Source organism: Agrilus planipennis, unplaced genomic scaffold (assembly GCF_000699045.2).
Source record: "Agrilus planipennis isolate EAB-ADULT unplaced genomic scaffold, Apla_2.0 scaffold30, whole genome shotgun sequence".
In the NCBI taxonomy this organism is placed as follows: Eukaryota; Metazoa; Arthropoda; class Insecta; order Coleoptera; family Buprestidae; genus Agrilus; species Agrilus planipennis.
The window spans coordinates 324,744-338,468 of record NW_020438923.1 but is presented as its reverse complement, the minus strand read 5'-3'; the positions used below and the strand labels follow the sequence as shown (position 1 = coordinate 338,468).

Genomic DNA, 13,725 nt, shown 5'->3' with positions numbered 1-13,725 from the left:
AGAGCTCTCGATGGGCGGTCTTAGGAGATCGGCTAGAACTGTACAGTACTAGACGAAAATGTTTAGCAATTTCTTAAAACAAAAATGTATATAAATTAACAATAGAAAACAAAGCAAAAGTTTTATAGGTGTGTAGAACGTTAAGTTAATTCACTTGTTATTATTTTTGGCTAAATATGCTTTTAAATAAAGCATATTCTTAAATTTTAACGAGGCAGTTTATATAATTTTGCAAATGGTACTGTACACTTTTATCTAGTTCTCGCTCGATGATCGGTGTAGAAATGAGCTCCGCAGACAAATATGATTGAATTTGGAATTATGATACGGCGCATCCTAATAAAGGGAAGGGCCACATCTCCAACTTCTTGAAACAAACAGTACGTTTATGAAGTATATGAATATAAAACGGATATGTCTAAAACGTTTTTAAAGCATGCGATACGACGATTTATGACGTTTTCAGAAGCCTATCTCTAACCATTTCTGAGATGTCGCCCACCAAAAAACTCGAGGTAGCTATAGCCTCTATGCGTGGAATGAGAATAAAACGGATGTACGGCAAATTTTAAGTTTACATAAAAATAAACGCCTCTGAATGCAATATAACGTTTTGTAATTTACCGCCAGTGTGTGATGCACCTCTGGCTACGGTGGCATTACTTTTTATTGGCGGGTTTCTCCAGTAGTTTAGGGCCTAAATCTATTTTATAGTATTCCGCATGTTAATATTTACCAAATTTTATGCTTCTATTGGATCCCTACTTAAATATGTTATTATTACTTTATATGAGTATGAGAAAGCAGGGATGTTAGAAGATTACCTCAGAATAGGAAAAAGTTGAGGTGCAAGTCCTTCCAGTCTTAGAACTGACGACCTTGCAATGATGATACCAGATTTACCTATTATTATCTACCGATACGGCAAAGTACTTGACTAAGATTTTTATTAGTTATGCGGTCCTATTAAGGAACTACAATTACATCTATAAACGCTTTGTTTATGTGTATATTGATCATCTACATATTTCAATGTCTACAAATGTACTTCCCGGTTTTGCTTATTTTGGAAGAGAACATACCCAATTGGTTATTCACGTGTTTAAAACGTGCTATACATATATAACCCAATACTTTATTGTAGATTTTCCATTACCTTTATCATAAACAATCAAAATGATATCTAAATATGTTTAATGGGTCCCACACAAGCCACCTTTTTGTTTCAAAAATGCGATTAAGGTATTGAGGTTTTTTCCCAAATAATAAAAATTAGGAGTATTGTTCCAATAAATGAAATTAATGATCCGATTGAGAAGGTAATATTTCAACAGGTAACCGTCAGGATAATCAGAGTATCGTCGTGGTATACCTCTAAAACCTAAGAAGTGTTGTAGGAAAAGTGTTATATTTACCTCATGGAATATGGTAAACTGAATTTTTAATAATTTAATCGTTTAATGCTAAGCCAGTGAATAAAGGGTGCTTTTTAATAAACCCTCCTATAATAGCAAATACAGCCCCTATTGAAAGGACATAATGGAAATGAGCTACTACATAGCATATGTCATGTAAAATGAGAATATAGCTAATACTACTCCAGTTAGGCCTCCTATGGTAAATAGAAAAATGAAACCCAAAGCTCACAACATTGATAGTGAAAAGTTTACTTGAGTTCCATGGAAAGTGGCTAATCACTTGAAAATTTTAGTATCTGTAGGGACTGCAATAATCAGTAGCTGAACTAAAGAAGGTTCGAGTGTCTATATCTATACCAAATCCAGATAAAATTAAAATTTATACGAAAAATCAAGATAAATGTTTATAGAGAATACTATCTACTCCTCAAACGAGGTCAAAGAATGACGTGTTTAAATTTCGGTCAGTTAAAAGTATAGTGATTGCTCCTGCAAGTACATGCAAGGATAGAAGAAGAAGAAGAGTTGTAATGGTAATTAAACACATTAAAAGAGGTGTTTGATCTAAAGTCATTCCAATTGCTTGTATGTTAATTATTACTGTAATAACATTAAAGAAATTTCAGCTAAATGAAGTCTAAAAATCGCTAAATCAATAGAATCCCCTCTATTAGCAATATCGACGGAAAATGGAGGGATTATCGATTTAAGACACGATAGTTATCTTGAGTTTATAATGGTGAAGGAATCAGTAACCTTTGAACACAAGTAAATTTGTATAACAAAAATGCAAACTGGAGGCCAGTATAAAATAATTAAAAAAAGATCAGGAGAAATACATTAGCAGTAAGATCATTTTTGGAATTCGAAAGTACTACAAATGGCGCAGTAAACGCCATCTGTAGCACGATGCTACATTTTAGGATTACGTATGCTCCAACAAGGTCCACTTGTGTGGATATCTACTTGCTGAAAACGAATCCCGGCGTAGCCAACCTCAACGTGATAGGCACGTTAGCTTAATCCAATAAAATAATTCGAAGTGGTCTGTATTCTGCCGAAACTGTCAGACGCGGATTCGAAAACGCACTATTAAGACAGCAGGTAAAAGTTGGTCCGTGCTCTGTCGGAATTGCCTGCGACGCGCTGATGAGATCCAAAAAGATCGAAATCGCGATCCGCGTCTGGCAGTTTCGACAGAATACAGACCACTTCGAATTATTTTATTCATTTTTGGAATGTTTGCATTTCCTTGGACCCCCTTGAGATAATTTGGATTTTATCCTCACTCAATCAAACATAATGGTTCTAACGAACCTGTTGCTACCTCAGTGCATGATTGTATGAAGTAGTGGGGAAGAGCTACATAGTTTCAAAATATACAGATTGTAGACCTTTGAAAGCCATTGCGTAATGTATTAAGTTTTATTCAAATTTATACAGTATTTAATTCTGTGCATAAGAAATATATCGGTGGACGAGCAGTTGCCGTTGAACTGCAAAATTTTGAACGTGACCAGAATGCAAATTTTACGACCGCTTGAGCTTCTCTGATTATGCCAAATAAGAATGCAAAACACATACTACAAACTATTAAGTTGATTTAAAGAGACGTATTTGTAATTTTAATAGTTTAACGTATAGAATGTAAACGATAAAATTCTTCACTCGTCAGCAAATTATTACACAAAACGTGCATTACGGTGCAACAGTCATGTGTGTATACACGTAAACGTTTTTCTTTGACGGATGGTAACATTTTCAACCAATTTATTACATGATTCAGCATAGAAAATAAAAATTTATAATAACATCATTAATGACAGTACAACTGTAGGGATAGATATACAGGGGCAAAAGATTAATATGCTTAGATTTGCAGATGATATAGCAGTATTAGCATCTAGCAAGGAGGACTTAAAGATAGCTTTAAATAAAATGGAAGCGGTATTGACAAAACAGTATTGTGTGAATTTGAATAAAAGTAAAACAAAAATACTGGTATGCAAGGAAAGAAAACGTAGGGAAAGAGGAAATGTAAAGATAGGAGGCGAAAGATTAGAAGAAGTAACTGATTTTAAGAAGTCAGATAAGTCAGGACGGAAGGAGTACTAGGTATATAAAGCAGAGGATAGTGCAGGGTTGAGTCATCTTCAATAAAAACAGGTCACTTCTATACTCGCTAACGATTAATTTAAAAATTCGAAAAAGATTGATAAAGGTGTATGTTTGGAACGCGACGCTGTACGGGTGCGAAACATGGACAATGGGCGCGGCGAAAAAGAAAAGGTTAAAAGCGTTGGAAATGTAGTGTTACCGGTTGACCACTGAACACATAATCACATAACACTAACGACTTCACACCGGCTGAAGAGGACCTTAATTGGTCCTAGAACGGCCTGAGGTAGAGGGGTTTTAGTCGGTAGGTCCGAGGACTTCTTCCTCGGGAATCCGACACTACCCAGTCGTACGGACGGCTGGGTGTCTTTTGAAGATTTCCCCTCTTCCACGAAAACATAAAAAAAAAAAAAAAAGTGTTACCGGCTAATGATGATGATACCGTGGATAGAGAAGGTTAAAAATGAAGAGGTATTAGAAAGAATAGGAGAACAAAGAATTCTATGGAAGTCAATAAAACATAGGCGAGATAGGTTGGTAGGACACCTTCTCAGGCATGAAGGTCGAGTCAGAGACATACTAGAGGCTGAAACGAGTGTTAGAAGGGTTAACGAAGCAACGTTTATTGGTGGTACAAAATATTCTCAGAGGGCCGAGAAGATGTGAACGACGAAGAGCGTGGCGGACGCCCCAGCCCGTTAACAACAGAAGAAAACATTGATGAAGTAAAGAAAATAGTATCTATTAGTCAATCGTCGAATCACCCTAAGAAAAGTTGCCGAGGATTTAAGTGAATATTAATGTAGTCTCTTCGGAAAACGAATGTGCCTGTTACAATATGATTATATGATATTATGTATATTCCAAATTAAATAATAAATTTCGTTCAAGTAAAATATGGTGCAGGCGCCGGACATACTGAAATTACAAATTTAGATATTAGTTTTTGAACATTAATGTGAAATTCATTAAATTTCTTCTCACTACAAGTAACTTCAAATTAATGATTACTTCACATTAATGCTTAAGAATTATTAAATATTAACCGCTATTAAAAGTTTCTTAAATATAATTTATATTAAGTGAGATCACACTAATATTTCTCTTAATTGGATAGTTATGAGGGGTTTGTACAAGTGAATTGCCTAAAAAACACCTTGATAGCATTGGTGCACAATAAACACTGAAAAAAAAAAATAATTACATTTTAAATAGCTAGGATTTGCGATACAATTTTCAAACACAATTCACATCGTGTTCAATGAAATTATTCTGTAATCCTAATCTTTAATTTTAACGTTAAATCTACACCGTGACCTTGATAACAAACCTTAAAATTAATAATGTTTCTCATTTTTTGTCGATATTGTCGCGCCCCTTAGGGTGAAAATCACTTCTTTAATTTGATTAGTTATTTACCATTCCAGAAACGTTCTAATGAATTCTGATCACGTTAATTTAAAAATAAAATGCCGTAATTAATTATAGGGTTGTTCGGAAAGTCATTTCGTTTTTCCGATATTCACCAAAACAAGGTGATGCTGTTTGTTTGGAGGGATTTTAAAGGAATCGTTTTTTTTGAGCACAACGATTAATTCGGAAGTCTACTGTCATCAGCTGGACAAACTGAATGATGCACTTCAACAGAAAAGGTCAGAACTAATCAACAGGAAAGGTGTAGTGTTTCACCAAGACAACGCGAGACCTCACACAAGTTTGGTCACTCGCCAAAAGCTTTTACAGCTTGAATGGGATACAATGCTACACCCACCATATTCTCCAGACCTGGCACCATCGGATTATTATTTGTTCTGGTCACTCCAAAATTTTTTAGACGGTAAAACCTTCACCTCAATTGAGGAGGTCAAAAACCTCCTCCATCAGTTTTTTGCCAATAAAGACCAATAATTGTGGAATTATGCTACTACCAGAAAGATGGCAAAAGGTGTTGGACCAGAACGGTCAATATATAATTTAACAAAGTATTTGTTTATTATACGAAAACTGTCTTTCATTTCCACAAAAAAAAAAAACGAAACGACTTTCCGAACAACCCTATAATATTTCATATATCTGAATTAGCTGCTGACCTATAACTAATAATAAAAATGGTGGTGTCAATATTCAACTTTGACAACATGTTTTTGTATATAGCCAGTTACTTTGTGTGTAACTTCAAGTGTTTCGAAATTTCCGTAAAACAATTATTCAAAACACTGATTTAATGCATGAACGTTGAAAATTCTTTAAAAAATTCAAGTCTACTTAGAGGAAGTAATATAGTCATTACTAAAATTGTCTCAAGGTTTTTTACTTAATTTTTGCGCAATTTTGACCGGTATCACGTGACCTGTAACAAGACTTTTATTATATCACTCCATTGAAACTATATTTGAAAACGAATAATAATTAATAAAAATTATAAATTTTTATACTCAGGTGCTCATAGGCTTAGCGAAAGTCATTTGTATCATTTAGTTATTCAGACTTATAGGTAATATATCAACAGTTTATTAACCTCACTTTTCACATATGAAAACCAAGAAGACTAGATAAAAAAAAGTCGTTTTAGTTCCGCTATTTATAACTCAAGAACGGCTGAACCGATTTGGCTGAAAATTGGTGGGGAAGTAGCTTATAACCAGAAGACAGACATAGGTATCCTGTTCCCGCGGGGGGGGGGGGAGGAGTGGTGAAGAAGAGTTGCAATATGTAAATGGAACATATAATATTTGTGGTCAGATTTACCTGAAACTTGGTTTTAATGGTCTCTCATTTAAATCATGAAAGACCTATCTCGACATTTTAAAAAATTCAAGCTCTGAAGGGGAGGGGGGTAAAAAGGTGTTCCGATTTTTGTTTGGGACATACTTTATTTGTGGTTGAATTCACTTGAAACTTCGTGTATATGCTGTTTGATATTATTAAACAATTTATTTGTATTCGAATTTACTGGAATGTTGCTCATTGTTGGAATTAAGCAAATACGTGTTTTGGCAATTTCTAAAATTAACCCTTAAAGGATAAAATGTTGTTGCTACGTTTGTATTTGAAATCTAAGATGGCGACATTACATAAAATTAAAACGTTGTAAGGGTGAAATGGGAGTTAAAAGGTTTTTTTTGGAGGAACAATATAAATTTCTGCGAGCGAAGCCGCGGGGAAAAGCTAGTTACTAAATAAAAGATAGATCACGATCATTTTTAGTATCAAATCGTATACATTTCATACACAAAACGTAAACAAAATCTCCTCATCTATACGTCATATCGGATGCGCATTGCCTTACTGCGCAGCGGACCACCAAACGCAACTTACGATTAGTGACGCTCTTACATCAAGTATGCTATGTACTCATTTCTTACTTCTTGTTATAATCGAAACAATTCGTTCGTATTCCGATCTGCCCTGACGAGTGGTCCAGGATCGATCATCGATTACTTTTTCTTTGTTTTTTTACACTACACAAACGATTTCTTTATGCGTCTGTGACACACTCATCCTCTCCTTTTACAATGAATACCAAAAAAAACAGAAGTTTCGACTTCCAGGTACATATTATAATGTTCATTTGATAATAGTAGTGTATATGTATAGCCATATTATAATGTAGTGACCTAAGTATTAGGTCAAAACCGTTTTTCGACAAAAATAAAAAGTGTAATACGCAAATGGTTCCTATTATGCATGAATGTGACGGTAAACACGTGAATGTCGCATACGATTAAAACCACCGACTTCCTATAAATCGTGCAAACAATTGGGCATTCGTATATGTATTTTTTTTTTGTAGACTGTTTCCCTAAAAAAATCGAAATTTGAATACCTTGAAACGTAATTATATACTGGACTATAATACATGGTTATCGACCATTGATAACGTCATTTCTCCGTATTATTATAAAATCGCGCCAAAAAAGACTAAGATAGCAATAGTATTTTTAAATTTTTATTTCTTCTTGTTGTACGGATGCGAAACATGGACGGTGGGCGCTGCGGAAAAGAAAAGGTTAGAAGCGTTCGACATGTGGTGTTACAGGCGAATGATGACGATACCGTGGATAGAGAAGGTTAGAAATGAAGAGGTATTAGAAAGAACAGAAGAACAGAGGACTCTATGGAAGTCAATAAAAAATAGGCGAGATAGGTTAGTAGGACACCTTCTCAGGCATGAATGTCTAGTCAAAGACATACTAGAGGCAGAAACGGAAGTTAGGAGGGGTAGAGGTAGACCTAGGTTAGATTACTGTTCGCAAATAGTTAAGGATGTGGGATGTTATGATTTTAGGAAAATGAGAAGTTTAGCTCAGGATAGGAAAGAGTGGAGGTACGTGTCCAACTAGTCTTAAGACTGACGACCTTATGATGATGATGATGATTTCTTCTTATTTTCAAGGTATTCCTATAAGAATTTTTCCCAATGTGGGGACAAAAATATCTAATCAAGACCCACGTGTCGCCTTTTGGTACAAAAATTACAAGCAAGAATCGGTTCCCTGAAATCTACCTTGAAAAGCCCTATAGGCCTACCTACGCTATACCAAAAGGCGAAATGTTGGTGCTATTGCTGTAAATAAAATTTTCCGATCAGACTTGGTTTTGTTCCAAAAATCAAATAGAAATTTTTTTGTTTTATTTTTAATTTTCTTTTTAATTTTTCTGCTTGTAAGAACTCTATGCAATTATTTATACAACAAAAATTTATATCAGAATAGTGAAAGCGAAAATAACGAGTTGCCCCCCGTCTACCTGCTTTTAGTAAAGGTTAAAATTTTCGGTAGGTTGAATTATCTTCTAATGACTGTCGAATTGCCTCCTACCAGTAGCGGAGTATGACTTTGAGTGCTAGTGATCGATGATTGTACAGACTATAATCTTACAATAACAACTTTAAATGCAATATATGTAATTTCCTTAGGGTAAGGGTAAAATCATCAAACTACCTATTGGTCAAAAACAATCTGTTAACCCATTGTCAATTAATTGTTTGATGTCTTTCATTTTAAAAACTACCCGTAAAATAATAAATATGTGTTGTTACTTGTGAAACTGGTGAAAAAGAAAAGCCGCTATTAGTTCTTGACAACTTTAAGTTTAGTTTCCAAAAAAAACCTGTGCAATGGGATTAAAAGGCGCAAATTTTATATTGAAATGGAAGGTGAAAAATTGATTAATTTTATTTTTTTATAGTATTGACGTTTAAAGTAATTAATAAAACAGGAGCCAGTACCGGTAATTCAACCACCTCTGATATAAATTAATTATCTTTGGGTGGCAACCCGACATAATCTATTGAAAACATTAATCGTATCAATAGTTTGCGCGTAGTCTAACAATTAACTAAATTTCCTACCTCGTTGATGAGCATTTGGCGATCCTGCATGCTCATTCCGAGATCAGGAAGGCAACAGTCTCCTGCGACCGCGACGACCTTGTGTCGAAACTTCGGCTGCTCGTCCTTTAACCTTTTGAAGACGACGTCATCGAACATTTCGTCCAGTCTGTCATGGGCTGTTTTGCCCTTCTTATTTCGAATGAGAATGTAGATCGAAGCAACATCTGGACAAGATCTGAGTAATTTCTCTACCAAAATCCTTCCGAGGAAGCCTGTTGCTCCAGTCACGAAAATGTTTGCTCCAGCGTAGAACTTCTGAATGGGAGTCGCCTCAACCGAAATGTTTTCGATCAAGTCTGTCATTGTGATTTAATCTGCAATAAAACAGTAAAGTTGTAGTGCATATTCTCATTAAGTAATAGACTTATTGGAGCATACGTAATCCTAAAATGTAGCATTGTACTATAGATGGCGTTTACCGCGCCATTTGTAGTATTTTCTAAAACGCGCTGTTAAGACAGCAGGTAAAAGTTGGTCTGTGTTCTGTCGGAGCTGTCTGCGACACGCTGATGAGATCCACAAAGATCGAAATCGCGATCCCCGTCTGGCAGTTTCGACAGAATACAGACCACTTCGATTATTTTATTCGATAATGGTAACGTATCTATCACGTAGTGGTTAGCTACGCCAGGATTCGTTTCAGCAAGTAGATATTCATATATTTAAACGGACCTTGTTGGAGCATACGTTATCCTAAAATGTAGCATCGTACAACAGATGGCGTTTACCGCGCCATTTGTGGTATTTTCTAAAACGCGCTGTTAAGGCAGCAGGTAAAAGTTGGTCTGTATTTTGTCGGAGCTGTCTGCGACGCGTTGATGAGATCCAAAAAGATCGAAATCGCGATCCGCACCTGGCAGTTTCGACAGAATACAGACCACTTCGAATTATTTTATTCAATAGGCTTGAAATACTAAAAACCAAATTAATAGGTTGCGCTTAGTGGTTTATTCAACGTCTTCCATATACGGAATTGGTAATAGTGACTGTGGAGTTGAGAATTCACAGTAAGTATTACATTAGCTATGTTTTTGTGTAGATGTTCATACTGGGTCACATGGAGCATCTTCGAAAATTCTTATATAGATATATTACCCGTTATCATCAGAAGATTTTCAGTGTGATGGAATATGAAAACTCAGGCAAGGCAAATCCTAAATCTCGCAGGTTGTAGATTTGAAATATAAGTTTATTAATACTATAACAACCATTTTGACATTTAATAGGGGTGATATTATTAATGAAAATTAATTTTTTATTTTTAATTTTGTCACTACAAACTGTCTCAATCAAAGGAAAATTGTTGCTGTTGTCACACCCTCACTGGGAATCGAACCCGGCAACAATTTTCCTTTAATTGAGGTAATTTCTAGTGGGAAAATTAAAAATAAAAAGCGAATTTTCGTAAATAAGTTTATAGTTCAGAGCTGTTTATTTTCTGAGTAACAAAATAGATGCGATAGATTAGTGTCAGTAGGTATAACGCATACCTGCTAACTTGGGCCGATGGTCAATTTGCAGATATCAGGTGCTAAAGGTACATAAAAACATTACCTAATCTCTTTTGTTAAAGTCCGAAGGCCAAATACTACATAATGTTTCACAGAATATAGTTAATCAACACTGCTAGACACTTTCCATCGACGTAATTTCTGCCAAATGCTTCAAAGTAATTTTACTTATATAGTCTGAGTCTTCATTTTAAAAAAATATATAAACTTTTTGTAAGCAGTTAGACCAATTGTAGGGACCAAACATCCCCAGACGCAAATAAAATGTCACTGTGTTGTAAAGCCAGCGACATTTGCGTTTGGGGGATGTCTGGGGATGTTTCACCCCTACAATTCGTCTGGCTGTTTACAAAAAGTATTGAAATACATAGTTCCGTATGAGTAAAGTTACGATTCCTTTTTTGCGAACACTGACGAGTCTGACAGAGATTACCTTCGGTGGAAAATGTCTGCCAGTGTATTAATTTTTAACAAATTATCTGAAATATTATGTAAAAGTAGAATGAAGATTCGGGCTATAGGGCCGTGGACTAAGTGAACTGTTCCGTCCAGACGTTTCGTCAGCTACTGCAGCTGACATCCTCAGTGGTAGTGCTGCGTTGCAGTGTTCGGAACCGTACGATAATTATCGTACACATACGATAATTTCATGTCTACGTACGATGTGCGATATCATATTATTATCGTACGCAGATTGTACGATAATTTTCATGCATACAAAATTTATTTTATTCTTACCCTCTCAGACAATATCACGAAGACTTTCTTTTATTCGCGAATATTTTTTTTTCTTTTTGCTCACAGCGCTATAAACATTTTTGTTATACGCAGTGTTAAATTTAGAAGAACGTGCCTGCAACAAAAGAACGTTATCATGCTAGTATGTAGGTTTTTCCTCAACAGGTAACATCCCTTCGTGTTGGTCACCAGATGGGTCGATGGTCTTCCCATCCACAATTTTGTAATTGTAGTCATGTAGTCACTAACCATAACCTACGGTCAAAAACACCCCACTAACATACCTCCTAGTTCAGGTCTGTCTTTTTACACGATTAATACGAGTAATTTACTAATTATTTTGATTATTTTGAAATGTACGATAATTTTGCTCCATGTACGATAATTCTACGCTACTGGTACGATAGTTGCCTCGCTTCAGGTTGTGAACACTGCTGCGTTGACAGCGACAGTCGCTGTCGAGACTTCGAGATATAATCTACGTTCACGTTGTCAACGCAGCACTACCACTGAGGATGTCAGCCGCAGTAGCTGACGAAACGTCTGGACGGAACAGTTCACTTAGACCACGGCCCTATATCCCGAATGTTCATTCTACTATGGATTCCGGCCGTGAAAGCCTTTGTTCCTATATTATTATGTAAAATTTAGCACTCAGACTTTAAGAAAATTTGAAGGAGGTTTATGTTTAATCATAACGTTTAATTATTTAATTTAGTGTTGTTATTATGTTTTAATTATACTTAGCTAATGCAAATAAGGCTACGGTAAATGATGTCAATTATTTATTAATGTAATTATTTTCTAATTTTCTAATAAAATTTACTATTTGTTAACGGTTGATTAGTCAAATGCAAAGTTTACATTGTATTATTGCAGTTATGTGCGATGCACTGAATTTATATTTAACAATAAAACAACAAAATGCCAAAACATTCAGTTGTAAGTTCTAGATAGTTGGTTGGTTAATTACAAACTTGATTAGAAAATACTATGATTACTGAGTAACAATGTGTCATAAAATTATACGGGAATTATTATGGAAATTTTTTAATATTGTTTTACAACTAGTTAGTATATTTAGCGCATATGCAAAATTTTCTTGGATAAATTATGGAAGTTTACCAATTTTTTTGGTTTATGATATTAGTACCAGATAAATGATATCTAAATTGTAAAATTGATAATTTCATCTGTTTTCACCGGAATTAGTCTGATTTTTTCTTGATTACGGATTTAATATGACAGTTGACTTGAGTTTCATAGTTTATCATCATCATCATCATCATCATCATAAGGTTATCAATCCTAAGAATGGTTAGACACGCACTTTCACTCTTTCCTATTTTGAGCTAATCTTCACATTTCCCTAAAACTAGAACATCCCACATCCTTAACTATTTGCGAGCAGTAATATAACCTAGGTCTACTTCTACCCCTCCTAAGTACTGTTTCTGCCTCTAATATGTCTCTGACTAGCCCTTCATGCCTGACAAGGCGTCCTACCAACCTATCTCGCCTATTTTTTATTGACTTCCATAGGGTCACTATTTTATATTCAGTTTTCAGCAACCTGGGCGATATGTCGACTGTGGTTTTTAAATAAGTAAAGCCCTTTTAACGCCAATATTGCCTTGATTTTAAAAAACTGAATATAGTGTTATAGAAATGGCGTAACAGCAACGTGCTGGGCTATCATTGTAATTGCTATAAAATACATAGGTTAAACCCGTGGATAGAAAAAATTGTTTTAAAGGAAGTTATGAATGTTACAGATAAGCGTGTGGATCAAAAATAGTAAAATTAAAACTGAAAGGCAATTAGGCTAGAATGATATGAGAATACAACACTAGTCTCGAAGCAAAGGCCATTCAGTTCAATAAATAATTGATTAGCGTAATGATCATAAAGTTAATATCTTATTATTTTTTATCGTTAACATTACTGCTAGCATAAATTTTACATCAACTAAAGAATTACGTCAACTGAACAATTTGAAAATTATATCTCAATCACTTACAATAGGTAACCTAAGCCATATAAACAAAAGACCAATTTCGACTAATTTCATTGAAAAATTTAGAGAAAAATGTAAGAAGTGTTATATGGTTCAAGGTAACTAAGGTACTCGTGTTTTTAGTAAATTCATCATTAATCTGATTTTTCTCATCATCTGGCGAATAAACAGTGAAAATTGTTAGAAGGCATTGTCCACGTAAATGTATGAGAATAATCCGGTGTGTTGGGCTCAATATTAGCGAAAGAAGAAAAAACCATTGTTCAGACCAGGGTACATTTACCTGCCGTTTCCTTGAACCATTAAGTTGGAAATTCAAATATTCAATTTTGTTGGTTTTTACAAATATTATATGTAAGTGGTTTAGGTGTAATTTTAGGGTATCGAACTTTGCAGGTAACAATTATCTTTAAGATAATTTATCTTCAAATACTTAAATAATATTAGAAACCAGTTGGTTAGCACTTTCACCCCTTCCTCTATCAGGGTGGAGATTATGTTATAAATAGGCTGACACACTCATAATAA

At 34.8% G+C, this 13,725-nt stretch overlaps 1 protein-coding gene across 3 annotated transcripts in view; it reads right to left on the bottom strand.

Moving 5' to 3' along the window:
• Positions 1-13,725, bottom strand: part of LOC108732337 (fatty acyl-CoA reductase wat) — a 58,746-nt gene that overhangs the window by 22,845 nt on the left and 22,176 nt on the right. For all 3 annotated transcript variants that reach the window (XM_018463080.2, XM_018463079.1, XM_018463078.2), the window contains exon 2: positions 8,890-9,245. In XM_018463080.2, the coding sequence (XP_018318582.1) occupies positions 8,890-9,234 (345 nt within the window). In that variant the 5' untranslated portion in view covers positions 9,235-9,245. The remainder of the gene's footprint in view (positions 1-8,889; positions 9,246-13,725) is intronic.